Below are 16,469 nucleotides of genomic sequence, written 5' to 3'. Positions count from 1 at the left end.
TGAACCCAAGATGAATTAATTCTGAATCCGTTTGTGAATTAATTCACTTGTGACATTCATGGTGTGATTTATCTAAATCTGAGTTAGTCACTAACCATGTCTATGCAACTCATGTGCTTTGATATAAGTGGAGGCTTATGCTTTGAAGATGATCGAGCCTATAGCTAGTATGTTGGGTACATGACTTATGTATGGCATGACTTTACTAGCAACAGTGAAATTCATAGCTCAATTAAAGAGTTAACGATATCCTCTCATTGACATTGTGTGGATTGATAAATATGGAACATGACCAGAGGTTGCTTGTTCTCGAACGAGCAGTTTATCACAGTCATTTGTTGACAGTGATCATATTAATCATTAAGAAGACACAATAGTGACAATGAGATAAAATAAGATTGTATTGAGTGAACAGATTTAACTCAAAGAAATCAAGGATATCATATGAGGGTAACACACACATTACGAGGTCTTTGGACAAAGCAGTTGGATGAATTGCTTTCGTAAATAATATACAATAATGAGTTTTCAATCATGGTACTTCTTGTGGACTGACTCCATGATTAAGTAAATGCGAATTATCAGAACAATGCTTCTGGACATAATTGCAATCACTAGAGCCTAATTGTATATGTCCGATTGGTCCCTCCGCTAGCTCAAGAAAAGCTCGATCAGACTACATTTGAATCATAAGAAAATTCTACGACTTTGGGAATAATTTAATTGAGTCGATTTATTCGATGTAGAATTAAATTAGGTGGTCATGAGAATTGTTCAACTAGAGAATTTGATTAAAAAATTTTCTTGAAAAAATAATTTGGAAAATCTAAGTGATTTTTTGAAAAATTAATTTTGATCAAGTAAATTTAAATTAATCAAATCAATTAAAATTAATATGATATTTTTGAGAGTTAATTTTCAAGTCAGAAAATTGGCCCAATGGGTAATTGAACTTTAAAATTGGACCTGAGATCGTAAATTGGGCCCAGGAGCCCAAAACCAAGACCAAAACCCAAAAACTGGTTGAATCGGACCAAGCATGTGAAACTGGGCCGACGGTCAAACCATGGGCTAGACAAAGAGTAAATAATAAAGAATATGGGAGACAAAAGAGAGCGTATTTTTATTGATCAATCAGGATATTTACAATGTTTCTCCAAAGTCTCTATTTATAGGCATAAGAAGTATAACTGAAGTAGAAATCTACTTCTAATGATTATTAGAATTTAAAGTATATTAAAACTTATCTAGATCTTGATGGATATTCACTTAATAAAATATTCATAACACTCCCCCTTGGATGTCCATTTGTAGATAATTTGTCTCGTTAAAACCTTACTAAGATAAAACCCCTGTGGGAAAAAAACCTTAGTGAAGGAAAAAGAGTACACATATCTATAATACGCGTAATATATTGCCTCATTAAAAATCTTACCAGGAAAACTCAATAGGACAAAACCTCGGTTAAGGGAAAAGGAGTACAACGCATATTTACTCCCCCTCATGAAAACATCACATAATTTCTCATATTCTATGTATTCAATCTTGAATACTAGCTTTTCAAATGACTATTTGAATGTATTTGCTAAGCATTTATATAACCATTCTTTTGAAAGTCATGAGTGAGAGAAAATTTTGGGGAAATATATTTTGATCTCTTTAGGAGTTTCAACAGTAATCATACCAAACTTTAATCATGATTCTTCTATAAAAACACAAATAAGTATTTTGAATCATTTTATAATTCTCCTTCAACTACTATTCACTGAGTTGAATTTGCCACATATGTTCAAATTATTTCAATTCATATAAATGAATAATTTCCTGAGAATTTCAATATGCATCTAGCATTCTAAATCCTTCAAGGATTTTAATATAAACTTTACTATATAGTGATTCATAAAAGGTTGTAACAACAACCATTAGACTCAAGTTATATATTTTATGAACGATCAATTTAATAATATATCTAAAGGTTATTACATCTACCACAAAATAATATTATATCTTTTCATAATAAATACCAAGACTTAGCAAAAAACTTCATACTTTTATTTCGCTTTTACAAAACTACTTCATTTGCACCCTCACTGGCTTTATACCTTTAGATATTTGGACTACTAGTTCAAAAACTCTATGAATTTAATTGTACTTAAGTTGCGTCTTTCTATTTTGACCAATTTATTCCATATCTATATTTCTCAATAAATTTATTCAAGATCCTCCTTTTATTTCATTATTTCAACAATAATATTGCGCAAAACCATTATCGACCAGTTTTATTATCGGTTAGACATTTCCTCAATTTGACATAACTTATTGAGATTTATTTATTTTTACTGTTTTAATCTTCAGTTTCAGGTATCTGAAACTCTTCTAGAGTTTTAGTTATTATTTATGTCTTGGGTCTCTTATGGAGCACCCGCATTCATTATATGACTATCTAGAAAAATTATTTTCTTTTATGAGAATTTTCATATTTGGAACTTGTAATGAGTTGTCCTTGTTGAACTTCTGGTTCAAATTATTCTCCCTCCTAACTCATTACATGTTATTATTTATCTCACCCTAATGTCAGGAAAACTATCAAATCAAAATAATAATCACAAATCATGTCATAATTGAATCTCTAAAACATTCAAAATATATGATAATATAAGGAGACTCATAATTAATATATATTCCCAATTTTTTTCAGGATTCACTCATCTTTGTGCATTGTGGTGGAGCAATTGGAACATATATGCACATACAAAAATTTAAAGATGAGAAATATTTAACTATTGGCTAAAAACCAATTCTAATGGGGAGTATTTATAACTTATTGGCTTGATGCGTACAACACATAAATCAACATAATCTCATGTTGAAATAGGACGTTTAGTTCTCATAAATGATGATTTAGATATTAATCAGAGGCGTTCAATCAATAATTTATCTAAACCATTATGCGCACAAATAATAAACTTTTACAAAAGTTTTTCAAACTCAATCAATAAAAGACTGAAATATATACTCACCAGTATTAGCAAGATGAATTGTCTTAATTGCATGATCTGAAGTTAATTATTTATACAAGCAATCTTGCAAACGATAGGTTGCAAGTTGGTAACACATGTGATTATTTTGTAGATGCATCTACCAAAATCATATAATATCAAAACCATCCACGTGGTGAATGAATGGACTCATATTCATTTCAAAAATGCAAGACATTAAATCTCAACTTTAGCTAGTGAGTTTCTAACAATCAATTTTCATTGAGAACAAGAAACAAATAAGAATTCTTTAAATTAAAGAATCTTCTGGTTCGTTAATGAATGTCCATATGAATTCTCAATTAATTTTAGAATCATATATGATCCAGGATGGTCTAACTGGTCATGCCAAGTAGTAAATGTATTTGTATCAATAAACTTCTGGTTTACTTTAACATGCATTTCAATTGTACTAATAATGTCAATATAAATTGTGAAAAATTGATAATTTTACTGTCATTCCTTTTACATTATATCCACATATAAGTACTATTGTGACATTTACTACCGGAAATGTCTAAATCAATGTGAAGTTTATAATGCCACTAAGTTAACAAGATAAATATTATTTCCAAACAATTATATGCAATATTTGCTTCAGGGAATACGCCAAAATCTTCAAATATCCAAAAAAAAATATTAATAGCAAACTTTGAGAGTGGATCTTATTTTTTAGGTGTACAACAGGTACATAACCAATGACTTTTCATACATAAATTTTTTCTCTTGCAAGTTCTCATCAGTAATATTTTTCCACATAATTTTAATTGAGAACTTATTCTGAATAATGTAAAGTTATACTCATTTTTTTTAATAAAAAAACTTGCAACTTCAAGTGCATTCAACCGTAACTTGAGATAGAATTACCATATACTATTGCTCATAAGAAAATCTTTCACAGTCAAATATTTTACTTTTAATCCATTAATAGGGATGATGACTAAAGAAGATTACAAAGATAGTAACAGTCAATTCAATTTAATAACAAGAGTAATCAATAACTCAATCATCTTTTGATTCATATTAAAGATAATCTTTTCCTCATTCACAATCTCAATTGAGATCCATTATAAATATCTTTTAAAACCAATGGATTAACCATCACAAGATATTAATATATTAGCTCTTCTGGAACTTTTAACTAATTTTGTACTACCAAATATTGGAATAATATTGGTTTATACTTTCTTTTACGTTCACTTCGGGGAATGCAATAGATTTACTAGGACGAACTTATAACTGTTCCAAAAAATTTCTTTATTTCATAATCACCATCGCAAATATGCGTGGATTTCAAATCAAAATCTATCTATTCATGTTGTCATAATTAGTCTCCAATTATAATAAACATGATATAATAAATAAATGATAGTAAGATATACCAGTAGATCTTTAATATCATCGTCATCACCCACGTAAGGATTATATAAATATCTTTGTATAAAATGGCATAAAAAATTTAGAGATTTATGTATACATGAGTGGTTAAAGGCTTTAATGATTACCCATAGTGTGCAAACTTTAATTAAAATAGCAGCAACTCTAGGAGGCAATCAACAATAGCAAATTTTGAGATATTTTTGTGGCTTATGAAGAAAAACAATTAAAAGAGAACTGTGTTGATAACGTGTTATAAAATAAAATGGGAGAGCAAAAGAGAAAGCGTATTTTTATTGATCAATTGATATATTTACAATGTTTCTCCAAAGTCTCTATTTATAGGCATAATAAGTATAAATGAAGTAGAGATCTACTTCTAATGACTATTAGAATTTAAAGTATATCAAAACTTATCTAAATCTTAATGGATATCCACTTAATAAATTATTCATAACAATATGATATTTTTGGAAATTAATTTTCAAGTTAGACAATTGGCCCAATAGGTAATTGAACTTAATAATTGGACCTGAGATCGTAAATTGTGCCCTGGAGCCCAAAATTGAGACCAAGACCCAAAAACTAGTCGAGTCGAGCCCAATATGTGAAACTGGGCTGACGGTCCAACCGGTTACTAGATCGGACTGGCCAGGTCGTCATTGACCCGGATCGAACCAGCAATAGCCGAACCGGCTTGGGTTTTGTAAGGTTGTCGCACCTGCATTACCGGACGCAACGGTGTTGGTGGCTACGACGGTAGCTTCCCGGTGGTCGGTGGCAGTTGGTCATTGGTGATTGAGCAATGGAAGGGTTACACTCCTACTGGGACTTTACTAGAGAATTTGATTTCAGATTAATTATTTCGAAAATAATATTATTTTCATAGTTTAATATTAAATTAAATTTAATACTTATCTTAATAGTATTTTATTAACTTAATAATAAAGTGATTATCTTAATATTAAATTTAATTTAATTTTAAAGTGATTAAGTTTAATCATAGTTGAACTCTCTAAATTCTCTCTATATAAAGACAGCATTGGGTCATTATTTACACACTTGAATTCAAGAGAAAGTTGTAAAGAGAAAATTTTCTGAAGAAATTATTTCAAAAAATTTCTAGAGATATTTTTTTGATTTATAACTTGACCCAAAAGTTTAGATAAATTGTAAAAATTACCCCACTGGTAATTTTTGTGAAAAATTTTCTGATTCGAAGCGAGCCCACACTCGACAGACGTGAGCTTGAGGATAGTGGAGAAGACTACTCGATCAAAGCGCTCATCCTAGATAAATCGAAAAGGTACAATTTTGATTAAGTGTTTATTACTTTAGATATCACAATCAAGATCTTGTTTTGAAAAAAAAATTAAACCTCTAATTTTTCCCTAAATTTATTTTCCGCTGCATTTTCCAAACCCATTTTTCCAACATGCTTGCCTTGAAAAAAAAATTAAACCTCTAATTTTTCCCTAAATTTATTTTCCGCTGCATTTTCCAAACCCATTTTTCCAACATGCTTGCCACAACAAGACTCGCCGAAAATAAATTCTAAGATAGATGCCCTTGTTGCCGAGCTTCAACGTCCAAAAGAACCGTCGTAATGCCCTGAAGATTAAATGGAATCTTGCTTTTGGTTATAATTGAAACCACGTGATCGAACTCTGGTGGATGGCCATTGAGGATGGCTGATTGTTTCTCCTCCAAGGAAACACTCTGACTGCACCCCGTCAAAGAATCATGGAGATATTTAATCTTAGCAAGATAAACAGACATTGAAAAGTCTTTTTTTTTTTAAGATTATGAAGTAAATACCTATATCACATAGCCGTAATGGTCGAATGACTCCCAAAAAGACGCATGAGGGCCTCCCATAACTCAAAAGAAGAACCAGAACTCCTAACTAATTGATTATGAAGGGAAGCACTTACAGTCGAGAGAAGCCACGCTGCCAACATTGAATCCTGTTGCTTGTATTGAACATACACCGAATTCTCATTGGACACGCCATCACCATCAACCTCTTCTCGAAGTGGTATAACAACAGTTCCATCAACAAACGACTGCAACCAATGAGTCTTAATCACCAATAAAACATGCTGCTTCCATGCCAAGACGTTTCCATTGTCAACAGGAATTGCCACCTTCTAAGATGCAAAGGCAAACAGATTAAGAAAATTTTCAGCTGACTCCATCGTCGACTCAACAATCAATGAAAAACACAAAAATACATTATGATACCATATTAGAATTTCAAGAATTGAGAGGTTCATTAACCGCCCTTTTATTACCCAAGTTATACACATTTATATAAGGCTAGAAACAACAACTAACACTAACTACTTAGTAATTGCATTACACCTGAAACTAAGTAAGTCAGTTAGACTGTTACTCTAATAAAGAATCAAATGAATTTAATTATCAAAATCAAATGTCAAAATGAACAAAAAAAAAATAAAAATAAAAAAGTTGGTCTAATTACCTAATTGAGGCCAAAATCTAGATTAATCTTTCCTAATTCTAATTTAATACACTTTCCTTCTATAAATAAGTTGTTAATCAATTATATTAAATTACTTATAGTTTAGTTTACTTCATAATCTTATAGATTCAACTTCAATAATATAAATAGGTTGACTGCCTTGATGCATTAGAATATTGAGTTTAAACGTTTACCAAATCTTTAATATATATATTTTTTTGTTTTTTCTATTTGCTTTAATTTTGATGTTATTTGTATGACTTCATGAAATACTTGATTTTTTTAGCACTAACAGTTTTTCATTATTAAGTTTGTTATTTAAGACATGTATAAAAAGTGTTGATTGAGTTTTAGTTTAATTGATATTGACATTATTGTTAATATGGGAGGATGTGGATTCGAGTGATCTAAAGCGCATTATCCTCCTATTTAAGGGGTAGGGAAGGGCTATGGGTAGTTCTAGGCATTGTATCAAAAAGATAAGATATGATAAGAACCTATAATGATATTAATGTTTAAAACAAAAAGACATATATAAAAAGTTTATAATTTTTTTATTCAAATATAAAAAATTTCTCATATATTGTCCTAATTTTAATATTAAGATTATGACACACCACAATGTAATATTTAAACATCAAATGGAACTTTTATTAAAATGATAAAATTAAAGATCTGAAACTTTTATTAAAATGATAAAATTAAAGATTTAAAATTTATTGTAACCTAAGGCTCCGTTTGATTGGTGAAAAATATTTTTCGGAAAATATTTTCCGGATTTTCCAGCGTTTGATTGGTGTAAAATGAAATCCTAAGGGAAAATGTTTTACAAACATGGGTAAAAAGGGCCCCAATTTATGGAAAATGTCTTACCGATTTGGAATCAGTAAGACATTTTCCGGAATTTCCAGGTTCTCCCTTCTCTACACTCTCGTTCTCCCTTTCGTTCTCCCTTCTCCTCTCTACACCGATCTGGTTTCGTTCTCCCTTCTCCCTTTCGTTCTCCCTTGATCTGGTTTCGGGCTCCTTTCCCCCCATTGATTTCTTCTTCTTTTTATAAATTGATTTGGGGATTTTCTGTTTGTTTTTGTTTGAGATCTCTTGCTTGGGTTTTCTGCTAGTTTGGCTGTGGTGTTTGGCTTGTCTTGGGCAGACTTTCTTCACAGACTTGCTTTAGAAAGGTATATTTTCTTGTCCATAGTTTTGTGAATCGGTTTCTGGGTTAGTTCCTTTATGTTATTGGTTTCTTGTCCATAGTTTTGTGAATCGGTTTCTTGTCCATAGTTAGAAAGATTTTGGCCCCTATTTATGCTGAATGTCACCTTTGCTGTCACTGATCTGTGCCTACAGTCTTCTCTGGTTACCACTGTATCGTTGGTCGCAGCTTAGATTTTAATCCATGCTTTTGATGTTCTAACAGCATCAAATGTAGTCAAATGTAGTTTAATCCATGGTTTTGTCGCTGGTCGTAGTTTATTACTTATCTAGTTAGAAGTTAAATTTGTTAGTATTTGATGCTAGAGAAAATGGCTTCCTTTGATACTGGCAGTCCTATAGACCATGTGCTGCAATAAGAGGACATAAACTCCAAGGGTTGTTGTTGATAAGAGCCTGCAACTCATTGTAAACAACACTTTGCAAATGAAAATGAGTCATAGCCTCATAAACATCAGTAAGAGTAGAATCTGACAAACAAACTACCTTGGTGAGGTTAACATTGGGTTTAAAGATACCAACTTTACTTTAAGTGATCATGGAATATGTCTTGGGTAAGGGAGGTGAATGAGGTTGAGACGAACTAGGAGTAGAATTGTTAGGTGATGACACAATTGGAACAAACATAGAAACTGTAGGTAAGGAACTAGAAAGTTCAGGTAAAGAAGTTGACACAGGAGATGCACCGGAACTATTAAAAAATGAAGAAATAGTTGTCACAAAAGAAGACGAGTGGAAAAACATATTAATAGTAATTAATTACATTTAACTACTTAATTTTTTCATAAATCTTTTATTTGCTGAAGTCCTATATGAAGTCATTAATTAAAGTCCTATATGATTTATTTGCTGAAGAGTGAGCTTCTGAAATCTGTATATGCTGAAATCTGAAATCTGTATTTGGTAAAGGTTCCTATGGAATTATTAGACTTTGAATTTTTAATAAGGATTTTACTGCATCATAGTTGCATCATAGTTCTATTACCTGCATTCCCCCATTTATGTTTCAATGCGCGAGAGAAATTTTGTCACTTTGTGTTCTATTACCTTGTCCTTGTGTCATCAACTTTTGGATCTTTATGGACTCGATTTAGAACTGGAGTTTTCACGTGAAGAAAAACAATTTTCTGTGCTGAAAGAAATTTTAAAGCTTGGTATATATGTAGTGGTGTCTGATGCATTTTCCTCCATATTTTTTGAAATTCTTGGAACTACATTTTGAGACTTGGAAGCTGTTCTTTCTAGGTTTTTGGTACCTGAACTGCTTGTGGATGAAATACAAGAAACTGCTGCAGAGTGCTGTGAATCTTCCTAACTAGGCACTAACTTGAGGGACTCAAGCTTCTTCCTCAACAGTTTGAGCCTCTTCTCAGCTTTGTTCATTACTTTGGTCTCTTCTTTGAGTTTTTTCATATATATATATATGAAGCTTGTGTTGTTTCTTATGGGATAAATTTTCGTTTAGGGTTAATTTTAGAAGTTTCAAAATCTAGATTCCGGTTTCAATGTTAATGGCATTGATTATTATGTCAAATCTTGAGAAATGAAAATTTTATAAGCAACTCATGTGATACAAAATGCATCAAATATGTATGGAACATTATACTTTTATAGCAAATCATAACAGAATTCAACTCTTATGATTTAACAGTCAATCTTCTTTGATAATAATTGTTATCTCATAAATGTTAATTATTTTTACTCAGAAGTGGATAATAATTTAATTAAGATACTTAACATAATGAAATATAGATTTTTCGTTTTTCTTTTTTTTTCTTTTTGTGAATTTATTCGTTTTTCTTTATTTACAAGTAATCGATATCAAAATCTTTTACGAAAAATCCGATTAGTACATCCTCAAACTATAATCTAGATATTAAATTGGTCTCTCTAATCTAGATTTTAAATTGGTCTCTATAAATTTTGATATTGAAAATTATAACTTATAATGTGATTCCTTTAGTTTTTTTAGAACATTAATATCCGATTATTCTTTTTTCTTCCAATTATAACTTATAATGTGATTCTTTTTTCTTCCAATTATAAATATATTAATATTTGTTGAAGTATTGGTACAAAGAAAGTAGTTTAATTTCTCAAAAAATTATTAATGCAATTATAAATATAAAAATTTATTAATATATATTAATATATGTAAAAATAACTTTTCCGGAAAATATTTTCAGGTAATCTGCCAAACAGCAGAAAATATTTTACACAAATTCAATCAAACACTAGAAAATATTTTTTAGTAAATCATTTTACAGAAAAGTAAAACATTTTCCAGAAATCATTTTACGGAAAATATTTTACAGGCAATCAAACGGACCCTAAGTTTAAATCTCATTTTATGCAAGTTTTTACTGTTTTTATATAGAAAATAAAAAGACAAAAACACTATTATAGTAATATAACTTGTTTTGTATGTATGAAGATATTTTAACCATTTTCAAATTGATCGGTGTTCGGTTGACTTGTAACACCAACTCAACAAAGAGTTTATAAATAGTAAGTATAAATAGATATTTTGTATATATGTGAGCATTTTAATTATTTTTCAACTGATTCGGTGTTTAATTAACTCGTAACATCAAATCAATTAAGAATTTAAATATTTTATAAATATTTATCGGCTTGCCTCTAGTTATTCAACATTTGAAAATCTTTTTCTTACTTTTTTTTCATGCACATTTTATTCTATAATTTTGCATAATTAATTTTTTTTCTTCGAAATAAGATACTAAAATTCTGTTATAAATGTATTGATTTTAACAGTCCAGTAACTTAAATAAAAGTTTTTAAATAGTTGAATAACCAAATTGTAATTTTTTTTAGTTTAGTGACTAAGGGTATAGTTTACCCTAAAAAAATATTATACTCTAAAGGTGTCATGCAATAAAAAAGGGTAAATTACACCAATTTCCCTAAACATTGTTTAAAATTATACTTTGATCACCCAACTTTCAAAAGTTATGTAATAGTCACTAATGTTATTAATTTTTTACATTTTTGTCACTTGATTGTTAACTTCTGTTAAAAAAAGTAAAAATGCACCTTAATTCAAAGGTGTAATAGATAATTTGGTCACTGAACTATAGTTAACAAATCATTTTGATATTTTAAAAAATTGATTAACAATAAGTGTAAAAAAAATTTTAAAATGTCTTTAAAATAAATAAAAAGATTCATATAAAAAATCAAGTGCTGTAAGGAAAACTCAAGAATTTTGTAGTTAAATTTTCTGCATCCAATCTCATCAAAATCATTTTCTTTAATATTTCACAAAAAAAAAATTAAATAGCCATTCACTTTGATATTACTCATTTTTTTCATTTGCTTTATTGCTTTACACCATCTTTATTTGCATTTTTTTATGTAGATTGGCGTTGGCTCTTCCTATATTATTAAAAATATAATATATATATTATTTATAGCTGAAAGTAAAATATTGTCTTGAAATTTGAGAGAAGAAATGGTGAGTTTGGAGAAGGAGCACTTTGTATTATAAGTTTAAAAAATCTAAAATTCCAAAACAGAAAGTTACTTAAAAGCCCAATCAATCTAGTAACTGGAATTATAAAAAATAAATGATGAGTTTAGAAAAGAAGTATGTACATTTTATTATAAATAAAAAGGGAAAAATCTCAAATTTCAAAAGATTAAAACTTATCAAAGATTCCGAACAATATAATAGAACATTTTGCTCGTCTTTTTCCCTCTTTTTTCATAATTCTTTCTCTTTTCTTTTCTTTTTTTCCATAATTATCATGAAAATTTTACAGATAGATAGTTGGTAGAAGTTTTTACTATTCTCAAGAATGAAAGCAATGCTACAAGCTTAGATTTTATTTCTTGAAAATTTGAGCAACAACAATCGGTTGAAATCTGAATCTTGTATTGAAATGCATTTTATTAGGGCTTTTAAAGCTTTGAGAAAAGAAATTGCAAAGCAATTTCTGAATAAATCAACATGAAGTTGTTGATGTGATTAAAGGTGTTCATCAATGGGTGGAAAATTTAGTTAGAAAATTTTAAGATTTTTTATATAATAAAAATTTACAAGAAATATTAATTTAATTTTTTTAGTTTTACTTTTAAGAATTTTTTTAGATTTATACACATTTATATATTTTTATATTTTTTAAAAATTATTATTTTTATAGATTTTCTAATAATTTTTAGTGTAAGATTTTTTTTAATTTTTCTTACAATTATTGTTAGGAAAATTTTAAAAATATCAAAATGATTTTAACTAGAGCTCCAAATTAGCTATTAACCTTTTGACTAGAAGCTAACAACAGACTACAGAGTGACAAAAATATAACACTTTGATAATGTTAGTGACTATTATCTAACTCTTGAAAGTTTAATGACCGAAATGTAATTTTAAACATAATTTAGGGACAGTTGGTGTAGTTTACCAATAAAAAATTATCAAATTATTTATATAAATATATTTATCCTATGGTGAGAGCATGTAGACAAATGGAAATCCCCCATCTTTAATCTCTTTCAACTACGTTGGTGGAAGCTTATCCCCTATTTTCCCGAGAAAAATTGTGGTCAGTGAAAATGAAGTCGCTGCCATTTTCAGCAGGAACTTACATCCCCAAAATCCCCAACCCTAAAATCCTAAACAAGAATGTGGAAAACCCACTGATTAGATGGTCAAAAACGAAGCCAAAAATGGGTTCAATAGGCATTGTTGAGCAACAAAATGAGAAAGGCATAGTGTTATTGAAGAGGAGAGAAGGGGTTGGCCTTGGTTTATATGTTGGGATTGCTGATGTTTTGTTGCAGTTGCTGCCACAACCTTGTCCCAGTGGTGCAGCTGTTGAAGTAGCCCCAGCGGCTTGTGAATTGACTGTTAGTCCTTCAGGCTTGGCCTTCTGTGATAAAGTTGTAGGGAAAGGCCCTGAGGCTGTTAAAGGGCAGCTGATAAAGGTTAGCATAAAAATTCAAGTTTTATGTGTTATATTCCTTCTAATTCAAGTATTATAATACACAAGTACTTGGTGTACTCAATTTTATGTGTATATATATGAAAATGGTTAAGTCTCATTTTTCCTATAATCTTATATTCTTGTCATGCTTCGGCCTTTCACTTATAAGTCGACTTTAAACTAGCTTAACGTGCTCTGGTGTATTTTCCCATCATGGTTTCAAATGAAGCTTAAATTACATACTGGTTTTTATAGTTGCAAATTTTGTCACAAACAAACACAAGAATTACTCTTGGCCTCTTCCTTTGACCTGCCTCATTTGACTCAAAAGCCTTAACACAGTGAGAGATAAATTGCTTAGCCTGCAAAATAGTAGACACATGGTTAGAAATTTGGCCATGAGAAGTATTCTGATTTCTAGCAAGCCAAATTCACCGCCACGTCAGTGCAATGCGCCGCACAATTCTGGTCTCTTCTAAGTGTCTAGAGCTTGTAGTATTAATCCAATTAATCAACCAATCCTGGAAACTATCGGCCACAACGTCACTGGTCTGTAGTCCTGAATCCATCCCGAACTAGACTACCCTAGCAAATTTGCACTGAAGAAAGACAGGGGCCAGAGTTTCCTCGTGCTTGTAACAGAAAGATCAAAATGCCTCAGATGTAGGGGTCCTCTTAATTTCAGCTTTACAAGGAGAGAATTATTAAGAATTTCCGTAGGAACATAATAACTTTCATAGGAAGTTTTAAATTCCATAGAAGATGCAATATGCTCATATAAGCAATCCTTTCAGCACCATTTCTCCTATTTGATGGTACGTAGAAGATGATAATTATAGGGAAATGATTTAACAACATGAAGTGCATAGGTTGGAGCTATATTACTCTGACATTTCATATTTTCTAATAGTGAATGAGTATGAAAGTATGATTGTTCAAATATATTAAAAAGAATTAAAAAGGATGGAATAGAGTCGTATTGAATATATTTTTATCTGATCTACAGTTTTCTTGAGTCTGGAAAACATAAGTTCAAAGTAAAATCTTATCGAATTTAATTTGCAAAAAAAAAAAAACAGGCACATTATGTAGGGAGATTGGAGAATGGGAAAGTGTTTGATAGCAGCTATAATCGTGGAAAGCCTCTTACATTTCGTGTTGGCGTTGGTGAGGTACTTCCATTCTTCTCTTCTTTCACTTGTTTTCCCTAAAAAAAATTGAAAAATTCTCAAATTTTGCAGGTCATCCGACAACAGTAGCCATGTTAAGCTTTTATTTATGGTTCCAATTTTATAGAATCGACAAAAAAGAAAAAACATGAATATTAAGGTATTTCATGGGATTTGCCACAGGTGATCAAAGGCTGGGACCAAGGTATTTTAGGTGGTGATGGAGTTCCTCCTATGCTTGCTGGTATGAGATATAAAGCTTAATCTTATTCTTAATTCACTATAATAAATTAATACTAATAGTAGCAATTATTTAGATGAAATATTTTCATTATTTTTCGACATAATTTAGGTGGGAAACGAACATTAAGGCTTCCACCAGAGCTCGGATATGGTGTGAGAGGTGCAGGCTGTAAAGGAGGTAAGCAACTAAAGCAGTTTTCTACACTTTTTTATTTACATACACAAGAATCTGCATTCTGAGGATAGAAAAAGGGTGATAGACTAGAATTAAATTCTTTGACTTGCCGCATGCCACCTCATAACTCTATTAGTCAACTAAGTTAAAGTCTGCCTTCACATCTATTTTTGCTTGTTGAACTATATAGGTTAAGAAGTAAAAATTTACCTTTGTTTTCTTACAAGTGTACCCTTTTATCATCAACTTTGCTTGGTAGAGTGGAAAGAAAATTAGAACAATGGAAAATTGAAGGGGTAGAAAACTAGAAGGAAGGAAAACATAATTTTCTATCCATTGCTTGGTGAGTTGTAAAATGAAAGGAAAGAGAATAAAACATTTGAAAAATACATAGTTTTGAACTAACATATACATATCTTATTTTCTCTCCTCTCATCTTTGAATTTAGAAGGATTAGTTTTTATGTATTAGGATGAAAAACGATAACCTCTCCTATTTTCTTTCCTCTCATTTTTCTTCCCAACCAAGCATGTTCAAAATTTATTTTCTTTCTACTTTTTCACTCCCTCTTCCCATTCCTCCACTTTCCACTCAACCAAGCACACCCTATGATAGGTGGAAAGTGGATTAGAGGCAAACAGAACTTGGAAGTGGACTACGTACAAATTTAGTAATTGAAATTTCTTGCTTTCTTTAACCTAGACCCCAACAAAAGGTTTTAGAAAAAATGTTTTTTTTTTTCATTTGCACTGATGAACTACGGACTGAACTGATAAGTTGACTCGATTTAGGCCTATTCAGTTTGGTGGTAAAATACATGTTTTTGTTAATTTATTTAACATTAATAAGTTTTTTAATATTTAAAATTATTTTAATTCAAACCAGCTGATTCAACTAATTGATTGAAACCGGAAGTTTATTGGTTTGACCTTGGATTCAACTTGTTCAACCTTGCTTTTTTTGTGGCAAAACCAAAGTTGCAAGGAACAATGGGATAAGGAATTTTGCATTGCACGTGTTGCAGGTTCATGCATTATACCCCCAGATTCAGTTCTCCTGTTTGACGTGGAATTCATTGGCAAAGCATGAAAAAGTTAATTATTATGTGAAGAATGAGAAGTTCACCGGAAACTACACTTCAATCACTTGTTTTATGTTTTTTGTTTCAAACTTTGATATATAAACTTCACTTTAATTTTGATAATTATATACATAAATTTTTTATCTGAAAAAAAAAGAAAATTTAGAATAATACCATTAATAATGGTAGTTGTTGTTTTTAAAATTTAAATCAAGTCAAAATTTCTTTTACTAAATTTCGTATGTGATTTTGGAATTCATTTATTTTTAGTTATGGATGAAATGAAATGATCTCTTAATTTATAAACAAAATTTTGAGGAAAAGATAACTATTATTGGGGTTTCTTATTGGGGCAAATAGTGTTTCTAAATCATCCCTTGTTTTCGGCATCAATTCAAACTCAATTGAAAAACTTAAGATTTAAGGCCCTCCAACAGTTTCCAAAAAGTAATTATTATTTTTTCATTTAATTGGATATTTTAACTACCTGTTAACTTTAAGTTAAAGAAGTCTTTTTTTTCCCTTTTTCAGTTATTGTCGCGGGAAGATAATAAAAAATATAAAAATTATGAAAAATAGAAAATTTTTATTAAAAATAGAAAGATATTTTAAAATCATAAAAATAATAGAAAATTATTTTTAAAAAATATTATAAAATATAAAAATATAGAAAAAAATTATAAAGATATATAAAAAAATCATAAAATGTGTTCTTTATAAATGTAATTTACTACATTTTATAA

At 29.9% G+C, this 16,469-nt stretch overlaps 1 protein-coding gene across 1 annotated transcript; it reads left to right on the top strand.

Moving 5' to 3' along the window:
- The first annotated feature begins 12,529 nt into the window (after positions 1 to 12,529).
- On the top strand, positions 12,530 to 15,961 carry LOC121203619 (peptidyl-prolyl cis-trans isomerase FKBP13, chloroplastic). Its single transcript, XM_041107904.1, has 5 exons — positions 12,530 to 13,059; positions 14,138 to 14,230; positions 14,411 to 14,471; positions 14,580 to 14,648; positions 15,670 to 15,961. Exons 1-5 carry the CDS (start codon positions 12,688 to 12,690, stop codon positions 15,732 to 15,734), a joined length of 660 nt encoding a protein of 219 aa, XP_040963838.1. The 5' UTR covers positions 12,530 to 12,687; the 3' UTR covers positions 15,735 to 15,961.
- Positions 15,962 to 16,469: the final 508 nt, after the last annotated feature.

This window comes from Gossypium hirsutum, chromosome D12, assembly GCF_007990345.1.
Source record: "Gossypium hirsutum isolate 1008001.06 chromosome D12, Gossypium_hirsutum_v2.1, whole genome shotgun sequence".
Lineage (NCBI taxonomy): Eukaryota > Viridiplantae > Streptophyta > Magnoliopsida > Malvales > Malvaceae > Gossypium > Gossypium hirsutum.
The sequence above is the reverse complement of the archived record's forward strand: the minus strand, read 5'-3'. Positions and strand labels throughout refer to the sequence as shown.

What these genes read in the sequence shown, in the direction of transcription:
- LOC121203619 (XM_041107904.1), top strand. Translation starts at nt 12,688, where the DNA reads ATGAAGTCGCTGCCATTTTCAGCAGGAACTTACATCCCCAAAATCCCC. An exon ending in TTAAAGGGCAGCTGATAAAG is followed by an intron (nt 13,060 to 14,137) that starts GTTAGCATAAAA and finishes AAAAAAAAACAG; the next exon opens with GCACATTATGTAGGGAGATT. An exon ending in AGTTCCTCCTATGCTTGCTG is followed by an intron (nt 14,472 to 14,579) that starts GTATGAGATATA and finishes GACATAATTTAG; the next exon opens with GTGGGAAACGAACATTAAGG.